Source organism: Morone saxatilis, unplaced genomic scaffold (assembly GCF_004916995.1).
Source record: "Morone saxatilis isolate NCDOM2014 unplaced genomic scaffold, NCSU_SB_2.0 Contig7, whole genome shotgun sequence".
Classification (NCBI taxonomy): domain Eukaryota; kingdom Metazoa; phylum Chordata; class Actinopteri; family Moronidae; genus Morone; species Morone saxatilis.
Window position 1 is genome coordinate 5,388,606 of NW_023340246.1, and position 17,543 is coordinate 5,406,148.

Below are 17,543 nucleotides of genomic sequence, written 5' to 3' on the forward strand. Positions count from 1 at the left end.
TAATAATAATAATAATAATACTTGGCAACCAAAACAAGCCAGTTCAGAGGTCAGCTAGCAGAAGCTGTGTCATTCTCACCTTGTCGTCCTTCTTGCCCCCCCCTGGACCGTGGCCTCCACTCTGGCTTTGACCCTAGAAGAATATCAGCCATATGTTAAATAACGGAACAGAAAAGCAGCCATCAGAACAACCCTGACACTTATTGACGGAGATTCCGCCTCCTAAATGTCCCGTTAACCGGGCTGTTTACAGTAGTTAGCTCTCGTCTCCGTTACCTGCCATGGTAGCTTAATTCAACACGTTAGCTTGTATTCCTAACGCAAAGACAAACTGTGACATTAACAAAGAAACAATACACATTTTAGCGACATTAGAAAACGCCGCCTCTGCCATATGAATGACTTCGCTAACAGGAGCTAACTGTTAGGATCACGACTGCTGCCACCGGAGGAACAGAGCTAATGCTGTTAGCATTCGGCTACAAGGCTCTTTCCTTCTTTTAATTCTGTCGTTATTTCACAGTCAACACGTAAAACCGCCAGGAACTACATGGCAGTACACACACTACAGTTTTAAGCACGATGAGTGGCGTTTTATTGGCGGATAACAGCGTTTCCTATCATAAATATACGAGCCGCACACAAAATTGCTTGCTCACTTACCATTGTTACTTGTCGCTCTGAAGTGACGTCAGAGGGTACGGCAGCTCTATAGGACAAAATACTACACACCGTAAAGCTACCCGAAACCCCTTTTGAACAATACTGAACTTTTAAGGTTTCAGTTGTACTTGTTTTTAAGCAATCTTTTTTTCTTTTTTAAATGTTTCTTCCTTTTATGTTTTTATTAACTAGGCTACTTAGACATTATAACAGCAGCCATGCAGATTTTACTGAGACAGTAAGAAGTGGTGCAGTGCTCACAGTCACACCATACAACTTCAGCTTTCACAGTTGTCTGAAGGTGTAGACTTCATCTTAAAGGGCTGACTCCTAAAATAATAAGATTTCCCATTTCACACCTCAAGTGAGAGAAGGGTAGGAGACAGTAAAGGTTTAGGAAGAAGAAGAAGAGGGGGTAGATATATGTAGGAAATCAATGCTCCTGGACTGCCTCGTGAGTTATGTTCCTATTCTTCCATTTAGATTTATATCCCATTATTTATTACATACACATTCATTTTGTTTTAGTCAAATTTAATTTCATTTAAACATTTATTTCCTTTATTTCGATTAAAAAATCTCCTTATGAAGTAAAATGAGCTTTGACACAACAATATAGTGTATGTATATTTTTTGCCTCAATAAAAATGTTTGCAACATATGTACAGACTTCATGGTCTAAACTCATTACAATAGCACACGGTATGTTGTTTTAATGATGGTTCTCTTTTGAACTTTATTCAGCTGATTTTGATGAACATCACATGTCATGCATTGTCATGGTTACTTGCACATTATTGCACATTTTGGCTGACTATTATTCACGTGGGCCATCATTAGAGCAGGTAAAGAAGCAAACTTTCAGCTGATTCCTGTATTTTCAACAAGACAAAAAGTGAGTTTATTGTATGTCATGTAGAGGAACAAAAGAACCAACACTTAGGTAAAAGACACAAACTTAACAAGAAAACGTAAAGTTTTGGATGTATAACTTTAAGGACAGCATCCTCAGCACTGCACAAGGTGTTGACCTGGGTGCTCTACAGCAAAGAGGATGGAATAAAGCTGCAGAAATAATGCTGTCTTCATTTTGTTGCCGGACAAAAGCATTCTTCACTGTGCATATGTTGGGCTAGCACCATGTGCCACTTGGGTCTCACAGCCTTGGTTTTCACAGAGACTATTTAATTGGCATGCTTGCTATTTAACCTCCCCTGTCACACTCATGCACATGATAAATCAATAATTATGCACACAACACTGCGAACACATCCCACCCATCCTAATTAAGTCATTAAGTTAATTAGCTAATTGTGCAGCGCTGTCACTATTTGTGTAGCTAATCCCTGTGGTCAGACATGTCTGTATATGTGCAAAGCCATTGCTTGACAGCCACTGACCTCAATTGGACTCAGTATCAGTGTCACTGTCTAAAGTTTGTTTTTAAAGTATAAAGTATATTGCATATATTACACATTATATAATATGTATAATATATAAATCACTGCCCCACTCCCAAATGTCACAGGAACACACATCCATTTTCATTTATCGTCAAAATTGCTCACAGTATAGTCATACATTCATCATGTCTTTACTCAGCTACTGAGGTTTCACACCTTTTGTGTACATAATAATAAAATAGCCACCTATGAAGCTTACTCCCAGTGAACCATGAATGGTGGGGGCCACCTCTGCAGCACAGCAACATCAACCACATTGTCAAATCCCGCATTATTGTTCCATTAGAGTGCATTTTAAATTGTCTCCAACTCAGTGGATGCGACAGCGGTGTCAGTAACTCTCTGGGAGTTGTCGTGACTCGGAAAACAGCTTTAACAAAGACTCTTTGTATGTCTGCATCTGTCCGAGTCTCGCCTGTAACACGCACACACGAATAACATATGCACACACAAACAAAACAGGAACACACAGGCAATTGTTCAAAGCTATTATTATCTGTGTAGGCACAGCTTCTCTGACATATTCTGATTCTCTATTAGGCTATTTTGTGTGTGCGCTTGAAAGTGTGATTATGTTTGTGTAGTGTGCATGTGCATGAACCCTGCCAATGGCAAAGCAACATCTTCGCAGTTTGTGCATCAGATTATTCTGTCTGAGGGCGAGAATGTCTCCATAGCAAAGAGTGGAGGCTGCTAGATTCAAGTTATTTTTATCAGTTTTATGATTCTGTAATGATATTGGATTTCAGTATTTAGGGCTTTGTTCGTGTCTGTGTTATTTTCTCTCTCTGTACTGTTAATGAACTGACTTGGTGAATATGTAGCTGATATCTCAATGTTAGTATTGAGGAGATCAAAGTGCTGACATGTAGGTTAAATACATAAAGACAAGGCAGATTTACATCCATAGTACCTTACAACGTCATGAACCTAGAAAAACAATTAAACACACACAATGATTCAAAGGATTGTTTGAAATGAATGAATTAAAGCTGCAGTAATTGACTGTCGACTAAACCTAGTTGCACAGCACATTTTACAGTTTACAGTAGCCTTGTTTCCATCGAATAGTCAGGCAAACTGTCACAAAAGAGAAAAAAGGCAAAGAAAATGAGGTGAATTTCCATCAACTTGAACTAATAAACTAGGCCTAGTTTCATCACAATTTGGCGGCTCCAAACTGGATTCAAAAGCAGTTGTTTGCCACCAATAAACCTCAAAGAGAAGAAGAAGAAACAAAACCAATCATCTAGTTCGTCTTCATGATTCTTTTTCAATTGGGAATGTTGTAATTATTCTCTATGTCAGCTAGTATTGACCATGTATCATGCTGTCTGGAGAGGAGAAAGCTTCTTTTTTCTCCTACTCTTCTCTTGGAGCTGAAACAGCTGACTATGTCATAAATATTCTCTATGTCAAAACTTATTTGGAAAAGGTGTTTTCACCTCCTAATAAGCACATTAACTCTACAAAAAAAAAAAAAACCTCAGTTATTTCCATAAAAATGTTCTAATGCAATACATGAAAATGTATTGATGGAAACACAGCTAATGATAATTGTGCCAGATTTACCACTCAAAATCCTTTTTTTAACAATACTGATTTCAGACAAAGGTAGACAAAACCAGGCTTACCATTTCTATGCAACTTCTCTTGCAACAGCTGTAGCTATCTGGCTAGTCAAGCAAACATGAGCTCCATGAGTTGTTTGAAAATGCTGCCTCCAATTTTTAAAAACAACAATTTTGTTTAAGATTCTACTTCATGGAAACAAACATAATCTGCTAAAAGACTGAAGCTGAATTGCATGCATGGCTGGGGTAACTAAATGTAAACCAAATGAAAACCCTGTCTGTTCTGGGCTATTGTAGTAACATGTTGGTTCAACATTGTGGACTGTAGGAGAGGACCCATTTCATCTGTAGATAAAAACGGCTCATTCTAAGGTAATAAAAACACAAAGATTCTTATTTTTGGGTGAATTTACACTAATAAAAACACACCTGTGAATATTATATTCCATTTGAGCAAATCAACATATGGGCCTTTAATACACTCGTTCAAACTTGTGTGTTTTTGGTTCTGGAAAGGCAAAGACAGTATCCTCTAAACTCTGAAAAAAACATAGTTTTGCTGTAATTATGGTCCTGTGCATTTGTTATGATTCCAATCCTGATTGTAAAAATCAATGTGTGGTGGACGGATTTAGCCAATGGTCAGTTACATCATGTTTATTTTATACAAATACATTCTTTACTCTGCATATGTTTATTAATGCTGTGTGCCATCTGGATCTCGCCTCCTTCTTCTCAGTTTCTGCTGTGAACTGAAAAGGATGACTCACAGATATAGTATTCGTACAACCATTGGAAAGCATCCTATAAAATCATGACAACTCTGTACAAAATTAACATTCACATTAACATTCTTTCTTTGTAAGTTTGTTAGGTTGTCATTAATCAAGATAACACTAAAGAAGGATTTCTCTCTGCTCACGTTCTCTGTAAACCACACACACACACTTCAGTCAAATATACCAAAGCTCAGCTGATGACGTCAGAAGTGGAGCCTTCTTCTCATGCATTTACAAAGACAAAGAAGATGCATATACCATCTCCCTAAATCAAGCATAATATAGTGTCCACAAGTCATTATCCCTCCTGGCTGCTTGCAGATTTCACCGGTGTCAAAGGCGTGTTATGGGCAACCTCTGTCTGTCTGTTTTCTGTCCTTTTTGTTTACTACACTTAGCGTGAATCCAGACTACAGGAGAAAACACACAAACCTAACACAGCTGAGCTAGAATCAAACAACCCCCGGAGCATGTCTCTTTTTCACTGCATTTATATCAATACCAACCAACTACAGGCCTGGACAACATCAGGGTGTGAAAATGTCTGCATCTGTGCCCGGATAATGTGCAGCACATAACAAAGTAAACAGCAGTCGCACATAATAGGTTTCATCTCATACTCACAACACCACCCATTCAGCTCGAGATAGGTCTGTTTGGTTTGCAATGAGGTTCTTAGGGGGCTTTGTCTTCTATTTGTCGTGATAATGAATGAAAGCAGGGCCAAAAGATGCAGGGCTATTGAATAGCATATAATGCAGCTGTGTCTGAGTCATGAACCATGTGAACGAGTGTCATTGATAGTCTGGTTGTAAAATTATACATTTTGCATTCAAGGTAAAAATTCAATTAATTATGAAATGGGATTCTTGTTTTATTTTACATACCGTTAGACACAAAGCCAAGGAACACCCATTTTATTAAAGCTATTATTTTCTCATTAATGTCCTTTACAGTGACACATACAGTAGAGTGGACGTGGGTAGATTGATAGTAAGTACTGTGGATGGGTGGAAGTTGCAGTTGGGTGTGAAGTAGCGTGTAGTGCATCAGGTCCTTAAGGCTTAAATACAGGGGCTCTAGACAGGCTTTTTTATCACCATGGAAACTGAATTCCTCACGGGGAGCATTCCGGCGCACTGAGCCTGGTCCAGATGTGAGACTCCAGCAAACTATCATACAACATTAATGTAGCCATGTTCTTGACAGCAGAGTGGGCTGAGAGGGTTTGATTCTAAGCTGTAGCTGCTGGGGGTCAGCTTGCTTGTCGATGGAGATGTATTACGTAGTCATAAATTCAGTCTTGTACACCACTCAAAATCTTTTTTTTCACAGTGTTAATTTGTCCTTACTCATCTCATCCTCTCAGCCTTTTGTAACCCTAAAAAAAGGATTCACGCTGTTTTCCCCTATCTGTCCACGCTAGTCTCTGCCAACCGGTTGTTCATGATGCCAAGGGCGCCCACCCCTCCTGAGAATCCGTTCTGACGTGAACTGGAGCTGGACTGGCGAGGGTGCCCAATGGCCATCTCCGAAAGCTGCTTCTGCATGATAGCCAGATTCACCTGCAGAAAGGGAAAGAGATAAAGAAATCAACAGATGAGGAAATATTAGCTGTCTGTGTTTGGAAGTGGTACGTGCAACTTGTGAAGCCTTGCGAAATGAGCATTAATACAATGTGTTGGCGGCCGGCACATCTGATTTCACAGGTGTGATACAAGGCTACCAGATGGTGTTTTTCCTCTCCTTAGGTGTGCTAATTTAAGGGAACAAAGATGACAAATACTGAACAAGTGTGACTGACAGAAACCTGATATTTACTCTCCCACAGGTCAATCTTTACAAAGCAATGCGCACAGAAAGTACACGACAGATGCGTGTTGATGTTTAACCTGTGTTCAGTCAATATTAAATCAACATAATTGTGTGTATTTTTAGCCAAGCATCCATCACTTTGATCCAGACTGAAATTTGGATGATCACAGAATTTATACAGTCACAGCCCCCGGTGAGCGAACCATACTGACTTTGGTGATCCCCTGACTTTTACTGCCAATGCCATTTTTAATTTTTAGTGAAATGAAATTTGTTATAGACATTCATATTCCCATGAATTAAATCTAAAAAAACTCTGGTAATCGCCAGATAATTCTATTTTTTCCGATGCTTATTTATAACATAAATACCTGCGAAACTAATGATATTCCCATCAGCCTCGGCTATACTTTGCTAATGTTAAAATGCCAACATACTAAACTAAGAATGTGAACATGGTAAACAGTCCCTGTGAAGCATCAGCTTGTTAGCATTGTCATTATGAGCATGTTAGCATGTTGAATTTAGCATTTAGCTCAAAGAACAGCTGTGCCTAAGTGCAGCTTCACAGAGCCTCTAGCATAGCTGTAGATTCTTAGTCTTGTAACTAAAACAATGAGCCTAATCATAAATGTTTGTACTTACAGATTTGATCATTAATCATCAACTGGGTTCTTAGTTTTAATTAGCAAAGTGGTATTTTGTGCTACAAAACCTGTACCCAAGGTGAGGGTAATTCATTTGGATACTACATAGCCCTTTAAAAATACTGGAAACATACAAATTAAAATTAAATGAAAACATACCATATTTGTTCCTGAGTTGCCATGTTTAAATAAGCTGCAGTAAGTGGTGTGTAATAGTCATTCTCGTGTAATGCCCCACATTTGAGCCTGTGAAACTCAAGAGATGTGAGGTCTTTGGATGCGGAGCAATGCTAATTTAACGTATCTCAATTCTTAAACTTGAAATGACCACAAAGTAACTTCATTGCGCAAAGATGTGACATGATTGTGTCCAAACTTCAGTGTTGGACAAAGTAAAAGGACCTGTGTGAGTATGACCCTGACCTCATTCAGTGTCTAGACCACTAACAAAGACTGTAATAGCTATAGAGATGACTCAGTGTTCGGAGAGAGGTTACTGGAATGAAATAAATTCTTCATGCTGTGCAGCCTAACACCAACTCAACTCTACAGGTTATAACTCGTTTCAAGTCCATGTTGCCACTGACGTCTACCTACAGCTCATCAATGTTCAGTTGTCCCTGAAGATGAAAAGGTCAGTGTGTTACCTGGTGCCGGAGCATCTAACTGTGAAATGTCTAGACTCCTTCTTCTGTCTCCTTCCACCCGTTCCTTTCCCCTCTCTCTCATTGCTCTCTCCACACTATAGACAATGACAGTTTCTCAGACCTTACAGGTGTCTTTTTAGAGTAATTGTCCAGACAGACTAGCCTGATATTCAGACTGAATTGTCATTTTCAGGCATTCCAGGCATCTTGCTAGAGGTTCTGAGGCTGAATCTAACTTTGGACTAGTTTTATTTCAAAGGGGGGCATCCAAATTATGTTGAGAAATATATAATAAACAAACAAATAAATATCATAATAAAATATTATTGAGAAATAGCAGCCTTTTTATGTGTATGCTGTAGAAAACAAGACTAACAAGGTCACTTGGGTACAGCTGTGGTTTGGGCTAAATGGTAATGTCAGCATGCTAACATGTTTAAAAAAGCAACGCTCACATGTAGATGTTTAGCAAGTATAACGTTTACTATGTTCACCATATTTGTTTAGCATATCAGCATGTTTACATTTGCTAATAAGCACTAAACACAAAGTACAGCTAAGGCTGATGGGAATGTCATTAGTTTTGCAGGTATTTTGTCATAAATAAAGGTCCGCCTACAGAACAAACTGACATTTTGACAATGCTAGATGATAAGTTAAGGGATCACCAAAGTCATGACAATTTATCCTGTGGTTTATCCTAATAGTTGTCAAGATAATTCACCTAAAACCATAGATGTCCACCTGCTGGTGCTGATTGAGAAAAAACTGGGGATCACTGAATCAGGTCAGTCATCTGTGAATGTATTTTAAAACATTTGTGTCACTCAAGTAGATGTTGAGATATTTCACTCATTACCTTAACACCAAAGTATAATTCAAAGATTGAACAGAGTGGGTAAGTTAAAAAAAAAAGTACCATTAACTTATTCATTGCTTCAAACTAAATCTGTGATAATAACACACTCTCTAAGGTCATCTAGGATATTACGCAACCTGTTAGCAGTCTAGTAACATGTTAGCCTTTCTGTTCAGTTTGTGTTTTAATGGTTTTATGTCTGTCTGTTTATATGGTTTTTATCACATCCTTGCTACAACATGAGACCATTTATTCTAATCATTTTCTCAGTCAAAACCCTCAGGCTCTTTAATCAGAATAGTCACCAAGTGTGAAAATGCAGTTTTGCTTCTGGATCCAGTTTGAAAAAATCCTGGGGTGAGTTCCTCTTGTCTGAAAAGTAGAGTAGCAGTTATGTGTGGACAATTGACAATTCTGAGTGGCTTCAAGGGCTGTTGAAGGGGTGATAGTATTCAGAGAAATTTTACACATAATATGTATGTAGCCTAGAAGACAGCAGCCATAAACAAACTGCTACATACATGATAGAAGTTGGAATATATGGAATTAAATCTGACATCATCAAGGCACTGGTGCCATGTGTTTTTGATATGTAATATTATTCAGTTCAGTAGAGATGCTGCTGCAAGAAGTGTGTCACCATGCATGAAATTTAGTAGAAGCGATCCTATAAAATGAAGAGATAATTAACACCCTGGCAAATGCATGTACAAGCCAAAATAATACTAGTAACCATATTTAATACTGTCCTACTTACCGGGCAAGCGTTGATACAGAAAAAAACACAGGTCTGTGTTTCCAAAATGGCAGAACTGAGAAAACTACTCTTGTTTCTTTCTGTATTAATGTTTGTCTGACAAGCAGGAACTGCCTGGCCTGCAAGGGTTTACTGCATTCAGTCTTCCACATGAAACAATGAAGAAATTTCTAGTGGTAGAACGGCACTGAATATGGCTGCCAGCATTACTTTGGCATCTTCATTTCTTAGAATTGCTGCTATCAGATTTTGTGCTCTTTAACTCATAGTGAAACACTTCTACATACCATAAGGCCATTTACCATTTATGGAGCTACTACTGTAGCCAAACTCTTTACAAATCTGCGTGATGAAGAGTTGTGTAACTGTATCTCTGTGCGTAATCAGATGTGTAAAAAAAATTATGTTACAGAGGTTTTTGTGCAGCAGAGCTGCAACAGAGAATTAAAAATGTAATACAGCTTATGATGAGGGGGTTGGCTGAGAGCAGGGTGAATGAGGAGCCAATGACAGCAGTAAATATGACTACAGGGAAGAAAGATTATTGACTAAATGTTTTATCTACTAGTCATGTGAGCAGTGTAATCAAATTGCTCTCGGAGGTAAGTGAATATCTTGGTTGGAATAACACGTGATTACATTAGACACATGGAATATCAAGCTGTCGGCCTGCTGAAGCCCTGAATCTCTCACCTTGTTGGCTGCTAGAAAGTCCCTCATGGAGATCATCTCTCCAGACATCCTGCGCCCAGTGTCAGTCTCGCTCTCGTTGATGGCGTCTGTCTCAATGGAGGGGTCTCTGCGGGCGCGCAGATGACCCGGGGCCACCACGTTCCGTCGGGGGTGCCTGTGCGGGTGATGACCCCTCCTAGGAAAACAGCAGCGGCAGGGGGCCTCCAGCCTCCTCAGCAGCCAGTTGAGGACCTGCTTGATGACGATGGAGATGACGTTGAAGAGGGAGTAGATACAGCAGACGCCGGTCAGGATGAAGAAGAAGTTGCCCAGCCGGTATGCGGCCGTGGCGTGGCCCTCGTAGACTACCCGCTGGCTGCTCACCATGTCTCCAAAACCAATGGTGCTGAAGGCTACAAAGCAGAAGTAGAGTGAGTCCAGGTAGCCCCAGCCCTCGGCTGCCGAGTACATGAGCGAGGCACAGCAGGACACCAAGATGGCTGCCACTCCTAGAATGAGCATTACACAGTAGACCGAAGGCTTCCAGCCAGCCAGACCCTCTCCTTTTCCTCCACCACTCCCACCAGCTCCACCTGCTCTGTTTCCATCAGAGACTCGTCGGCCATTTTGAGGGAGCACAGCTTTGTTATGGCGTCGCTCGTGACAGGCCTTGAGGACTACAGCTATGACGGTGATGACGCGCTCCAGAAACAGGTTGAAAAAGAGGATGGTGGCTGCACAGCCAAGCAGGCCGTAGAACATCAGGAAGACTTTTCCTCCAATGGTGGCAGGGGTGGTCATCCCGAACCCTGGGATAAACACAAAAACATTATGCAATAAGTGTCTCTGAAGAGACACGAAAAGGATAGGATAAAAGCATTACCTTACTTACTCAGTCCCTCCATTTTATTTCACACACAGAAATAAAACAGAGCTGCTTTAAGTAAATACATGGATTATTTGTAGAGAAGATGAGTGCAGCCATTTCCTCCAGCTGACCTTTTAAACCAAACTCACATCCGCTAGGCCATAAACATAATTACTCATCTCCCCTTCTTCTAAGTGTAAATTGCGCTCCCACAACTGCCTCAATATACTGGGTTGCCAATGGTGACGTGCTCTCCCTCTCTATCTGTCTCTTTGTCTGTCACTCATCTTAAGAGGTGAGGTGTTTTCAGTCCGAGCACATCATTGCAATCAGCCCCAAAGTGTTGGTTTGCCTAACATTTTAGTGTATTCCCCACAGTTGTTTGGCAACTGAAAGACCCACTGGAGCTACTTCACATCTCAATTTGATCATTTTCTCTCATTTTCAAATGTTTAAAAGCATTTAACTGGTTTCACCCCGAAGGGAACTGAGATGCTGTTTGTGCATGACTTCTCCTTTGCCTCTAGTGAACTGTCAGGTGAACAAACGCAGAGTCAAAGAGAGAGCTCTCTCTATGGACAGCACCAATCTCAGTGATGTCTCCTTTTCATCCCTCATTTAACACTGAAAGCTCAATGAACCACTGTCTGTCTGTCTGTCTGTCTGGCTGTCTACCTGTCTGTCTGTCCTCTTTTCCAGTTCATTACATTCACAACATTGTTGAAAATTACACTTATTGTTTTTATGGTGATTAAACAGATGTACTGTGTTTTGTGGTGTGACAAATTGATTGCATACAGGTACAGCAGCTGTACATTCTTTCATAAGAGCTCTTTTCAATGGAAAACAAAGATAAATGTTACTGTATCTCCTGTCATGAAAAACACACTCTGCAGCATGACTAATTGCCACTGTGCGAGAGGCAAGCGCCTTGTGGAGGATTTGATTGCCTCCACCTTCAAATGTGTTCTCAAGGTGCTAATTGGGCTGGAGTTTTCTTCCAAATTCGACAATAAAGCCAAATGGGCTGGATTTTATAGGTGTGTTTTTCTTTTCTTCTTGTTTTGTAAACTGGCTTAAAGGTGGCATTGATGAGGCATTCGACCTGGTTAATAAAACATACAGAGCATGAAAGAAAATAGTGTGCCCTATGTCAGTATGACATCTGTGACAGGGGGGCAGCCTCAAAGGTCTCAACACGGTTGATGTTGATGGTGATGCTCAACCTCGCCTCAAAGTCAGGTTGTTTTTAAATAGGTTTTTGGTTAGATGCCTGAAATAAGGTCTGTGGTTAACACAAGCTTTAGAGATTTTCATGTTTCGTTTTACGCCATAAAATAGGTCAGTAAATATAAGACAACAGAGGCAATCTGAGACATTAAACATCATCACGCCTAACATAGGAGTTTTGTGGTGACCTGACCCCCGTCACCATAGTTGGAAAACCTATCAAGAAAAGTAAATTACTTCAGATGAATATTGTGTTTTCTGTTTTCTCAAAATATTATCTTCCACCGTAATCTTTAGATTTTAGCATTTGCGGTGCATGTAACAGAAACTGAGGTTCTGTGATTGGATGTGTCTTGGGTCTATGGTTACCTTGTATGTACACAGACTTGTGCCATAAAACTTTTAGTCAAAGAAATATTTATTTTCATCTTTTGTACTGATGAGTCAACTGAGAATTTCTGATTCAAACTTGCAGTACTCCAACTGTTGGAGGGTTTTTGGGAAAAAATAACTTACTCACCTTGGCTATTTAACATAAACATGAAAGTGATAATGATGTTCAAAATATTCAAATTTCGGCATTTAACCAAATAGTTTAGTTCTAGTATAGTTTTAGTTTTAGTATCACAATCTAAGAATAAATTCAAAATAATATATATATATATTTTTTACCATTCAATGAAGAATCTACGTCACTGGACCTGTAAACATGAGGACTTTTATGTGCATATGTACTGATCATGCATTACTGGATAATCTCTTCCATGTATTCATCTTTTACGCCCACAGTACTCTCCTTGAATAATGACATGTTTATGAGGGGCTTTCCCTTAAGCCAGGGATCCCAGGGGCCATTTCCGGCCCTTCATCCCCCTCCCTCTGGCACATGACACAATGTCAAATCATAAAGACTGACTGATTGACTGAGGCAGAACTAGCAGTACAGTCAATGACTGTGGAGCCATATGTCAAAGCATGTTGAAGCTGTCCTTCTTTCAGGTCACACAGAACAAAGATGTTTCTTCTTTTCAGAAGCTACTTGAATTCTACTTGATGAAATATGGGATGAAGTCTTTACTACTCTGTCAGAGGTCTCAGGAATGAGGAGGTGGGCTACTAGAAGAGCAGAGGAAAACAATTTCTTGACAATTGTCAGTGGCTTCAAGACTCATGGGAGAATCACAGGATCAATCATGGGGTTGCCATAATCACCATTATCCAGTAAAATCTGTCTAAAAACACAGCGAATTGTGTCTAATCAACGATAAAATGTGTTTGTGTGTGTGAAGAAATTGGTACAGCCTGATCCTTTACCATCACAGCTCTCATTTGAATGGTGATGGCTAATCAGAGGGCCTGACAAACTGTCATATATCGACTCACTTCTATCAAAGATCTTGAAATGGCACTACACATCAGATACTGAAGAAGAAAACAGTAAGAAAAAACAGTGTGCACTATATATAACACTATGTATAACAGTACTACTGGTTGAATGGCTCTATTTCTCTTCTCTGTCTGCCATACTTAACACTCTAGTGCTCTCAGACAGTCCTGGACATAGCCAGTGCTGAAATGGAGAACTCCTTGTTAGGGACAAATCTTTCTGTGCTTCAGGGATTAAAATGCCTTTTTTTTCTCAGTCTAGTTTTGTGGAACCCAATGAATGAAATTGAAAGAGAGACAGGAATTTTTCACAGCTTATGTTACTTTAAACATGACTTAAAGTGGATCTCTTCACAGTAAATAAACACACATAAACAGATAGGAGAAATAAGGAGGTCTTACTTGAACAGACATTTCATACAACAGGATTTTGATTTGATAAGCAAAGATGTAACTAATGGCATTAATTATGGCTTCATTTAATTCTAGCAGTGTGTAATGGTTCACTGCATGGCTTACCAGTACAATTAAATGGACCAAAGCCATCATTAATGCTGCTATGCCATGTTTGACAAGTATTTTGCATACACTAATGTGCTGGTTACTAGGTAGCATCTGCAATGCGTTACAGTTTGAGTTTGAAACTTAACCTGGCTTCTGACATCCATTCAATACAAAATACAAGGAGGTGGTAAAAAGACTCTTTTGTTACTTTGGCTAATGAAAAGTGATTGATAAATGACCTTGATATGGGAGAGTTTGTAAGAGAGATTCCAAAAGAAAGACAACTATGCAAGACACCGTTTGTGACACAGTGAGTCACAAAATAAGATGTTCTAGCAGACAAAACATATACACAAGTTAATAACTGATGTCCTCAAGGAGAGGTTCAGTGGTGGATTTTAAAAAGGTGTGTGTTTTCAGAAAAAAGATGATAGAGCTGGCTGAGAAAAATCTGCATTTCACACTGTTTTTAAATGCCTGTTTCTCCATCTCACCAATGGTTGATACCACAGTTCCCACGAAGTAAAAAGCGCCGGTGAAGTCCCATCGCGGTCTGATTGTGTCCACACGGATGCCCGCTACGTTCGCCTCCTCATAGTTCCTGAGGAAGTTATTCAGGTCTTTCTTGCTCAGGTTATACTTCTGGCTGAAATGCTCGAACCTCTGCGCCCAGCGCTCCTTCGCCTCCCGCTCCTTTGGCTGCTCCAGCGCGGAGAAGACGGCGGCCCCGCAGAGGAGATAGATGACGATGAACAAAGCCAGCAGCAGGAACCGCGCGTTATCCTCGTTTATAGGACCGGAGCCGCAGCAGCAGCCGCTCCTACATGCCATTATGTTGCTGTTGTCACCTTGGTGCAGCTGCAGTGAGGGACCTGTGGCATGGTGCTCTCGAATAAAACGCACAGTCCTCGGAAGAAAGATATTTTCTTACGACCAAAAAGTCCTGCGCAGTACAGTTGGATTGTTGTTTAGGCAGGTTATAATCCAAGGCTGTGGATTTGTCATTTTGTTCATGAGTTTTTTTGCGCAGTCCAAGTCCGAACCGGTCAGCCAAACGCGTCTCCTCTAACGACTCCTCAGTTCACCTCCACCGGCTGTACTCTTTAATCTGGGTTGCGAAGATGCTCGGAGAGGAGCAGAGAGCCGCGCAGCAACCTGTGGATGCAGAGAGTCGTGCTGGTGTGCCTCTTCGGTCCTGCCTCTCCAAAGAAGTCCCCACCCCTGAGCGCGCGTTTTACGCACCGCGGATTGACCACCAACATACGGACAAACTTAGAGTCTCTGTCCATTCATCACCGTGAGCAAAGTCCGTTTTGTCAGATTTACTAAATTCCAGCGGTAATTTCACCATTTCTGCCCGTAAAAGGCATCACAGGAGCCGAATCTCACAACGAGCCCCGAACTGGTCTGGAAATGTTCAACCTGATCCCAACCTTGGAGGTTTGATTCTGACAATATAGAGCGCGTTTGCATAGTGAGATCAATATCACTTGACCTTTCCGGGTTCTGATGAGGGATTCAGGATCCTGCCCATGCTTACCCGGGGACGATGTGAGCAAATGTCACAACGGAACGACGGTTCGAAATAAATTATTCAGGATCACAGAGACAACAAAGAGCTATTTCTGTAAAAGTGGGAATTTAACAACACGATGATGCGTCCAAGGCCATCTCAGACCCAGAGCAGCCTTTTAGGTCACACTCCACTAAGTTGTCTCGATGTGAACTTGTTCATCATTACTGTCACATACTTGGCAACTGTAAGGGCTTGCGTTTTAAATAATGTAATGAAGGCTTCACTTTGACAGGACAACTTTAAAATAGCTCTGCTAAGATTCATTTAAATATCGCTAGATCTGTAGACAGTTTTATCCATTAATCGATTAGTGTTTTGGTCCATACAATTACCCCAAAAAACAAACAAAAACAACTAGTGTAAAATGTGGATTGCTGTTTCTCAGTTTATTGTTAGTCATACAGGACAAAAGAAACCAGAAAATATTTTTATTTGAGAAGCTGAAATCAGATAATGTGTTTTTTTTTAGAAGAAATAAGTAAGAAATAACTTAACAGTTTATAAAATATATTTAACGATCAAAATAGTTTAATTTAATGTTTGACAACTCATTGATTAATCAACTAATCGTGGCAGCTCTACTTTAAGAAATAAAACAAGCACAAAGTAAGCCCAAAAAGTGTGAATCAGTGAAAGGGCTATACTTGTGATAAGAATTATGAGCATGTACAATGAATGTAAAGTCACACATTCTTAACATAACAGTTCATGATTTCAACACAAAATGTACACAATCTGTATTGCTAATAAATCAATGACAAAAAAAAACAACCCTTTTTGCCAAATCAAATCTTATATATATTCCTTCATAATAAGGCAAAGTATTACAATGTGAAGTTATAGCAAATGGTGATTATCATTAACAACATTCAAATACAGTAACTTGATTACAATAGTATGTATACCTTAGGTTACTGTTAAATCAACACGTGATTGTCTGTTTACTTCAGGTTATTGTTAAATCAACATAGTAGTTCATGACTCTACACCAGGCTGATCAGTGGAAGTAATTATGTGTGTCCTACATACGTCTCAAATAGCAGCTCATCAGCTCAGACCTGTGATTGTTCTGGTTGTGGCAACAACAAGAGTGTGGGGAGATCCTTTTTAAACTGAACATGCATTTAAACAGATGGTTTTAACTGTATATGGAAGCTGTGAATTCTTTCTTGGCCATGCAAATATTGAAAGTTTCTTTGTAAATGAGATTTATTCTAAAAGGGACAAAGACGGTCCAATCTAATAGATGGTCTAGACCTGCTATGTATGAAAAGTGTCCTTAGATAACCTCTATTATGATTTGGTGCTGTATAAATAAAATTGAATTGAACATTTAGATAAAATATGCATACATATATTAAATAAAGTTTTAATAAGGGAAAGGGACATAAAGGTTAAAGCAAAATGTAAAGCAACCATGGGCTTATCGTAGGACAAGCACATTTATGAGAAACTATACAGACAGAAAGGTAATATTTTCTCTTAACAGTTGAGAGCATAAAGGCTGGTAGTTATACTGTAGGTATTATTGGGGTGGAACCAGTGCAAGTTACGAGGAGTTATTATAGTCATTAAAGAGAAGTAAGCAATTTATAAATACAAGAAATACCTTAAAAAATAATAATAACAGTGAGACTAAACAATCTACTTGAATGTTTATTGTGTACATGACTCACACCCTGATTACAGCCATATCTTGACTGATTTTATAGACTGGGCCAAATCCATAACACACAGCAAAGTATTGATATTTCTCTGGCAATTATTATTTGGAGATTAGTGTTGTTTGGAGTGCAACTGCGAAGGGTCTGGAGTGGTTGTTAAAAGCTAAGTGACAAATGACAGGTTATGTGTGCAGGACACTGACAATATGGGGATAGTGTTGATTTTTTTATATGTATGTACCTCAGTAACTGAGGATGTCATGTTGTTAACTATACTATAATATACCATACCATAACATACCATAACATACTAACTACTATACTATACTATACTATACTATAACATACCATACAAAACTATACCATACCAAACTATACTATACCAAACTATACTATACTATACCAAACTATACTATACCAAACTATACTATACCATACC

The 17,543-nt window shown here is 39.5% G+C and overlaps 2 protein-coding genes across 2 annotated transcripts in view; both read right to left on the reverse strand.

Moving 5' to 3' along the window:
- The window catches only part of LOC118340847 (26S proteasome regulatory subunit 4), a 7,140-nt gene extending 6,432 nt beyond the window's left edge, over positions 1-708 (reverse strand). Inside the window, exons 1-2 of the mRNA XM_035678998.1 lie at positions 664-708; positions 80-133 (exon numbers count right to left, since the gene is read on the reverse strand). Coding sequence (XP_035534891.1) covers positions 80-133; positions 664-666 — 57 coding nt within the window. The 5' untranslated portion in view covers positions 667-708. The remainder of the gene's footprint in view (positions 1-79; positions 134-663) is intronic.
- Positions 709-5,754: 5,046 nt separating this feature from the next.
- kcnk13b (potassium channel, subfamily K, member 13b) lies at positions 5,755-14,695 on the reverse strand. Its single transcript, XM_035679004.1, has 3 exons — positions 14,359-14,695; positions 9,898-10,685; positions 5,755-6,044 (listed from the first exon to the last, which is right to left on the reverse strand). Exons 1-3 carry the CDS (start codon positions 14,693-14,695, stop codon positions 5,889-5,891), a joined length of 1,281 nt encoding a protein of 426 aa, XP_035534897.1. The 3' UTR covers positions 5,755-5,888.
- Positions 14,696-17,543: the final 2,848 nt, after the last annotated feature.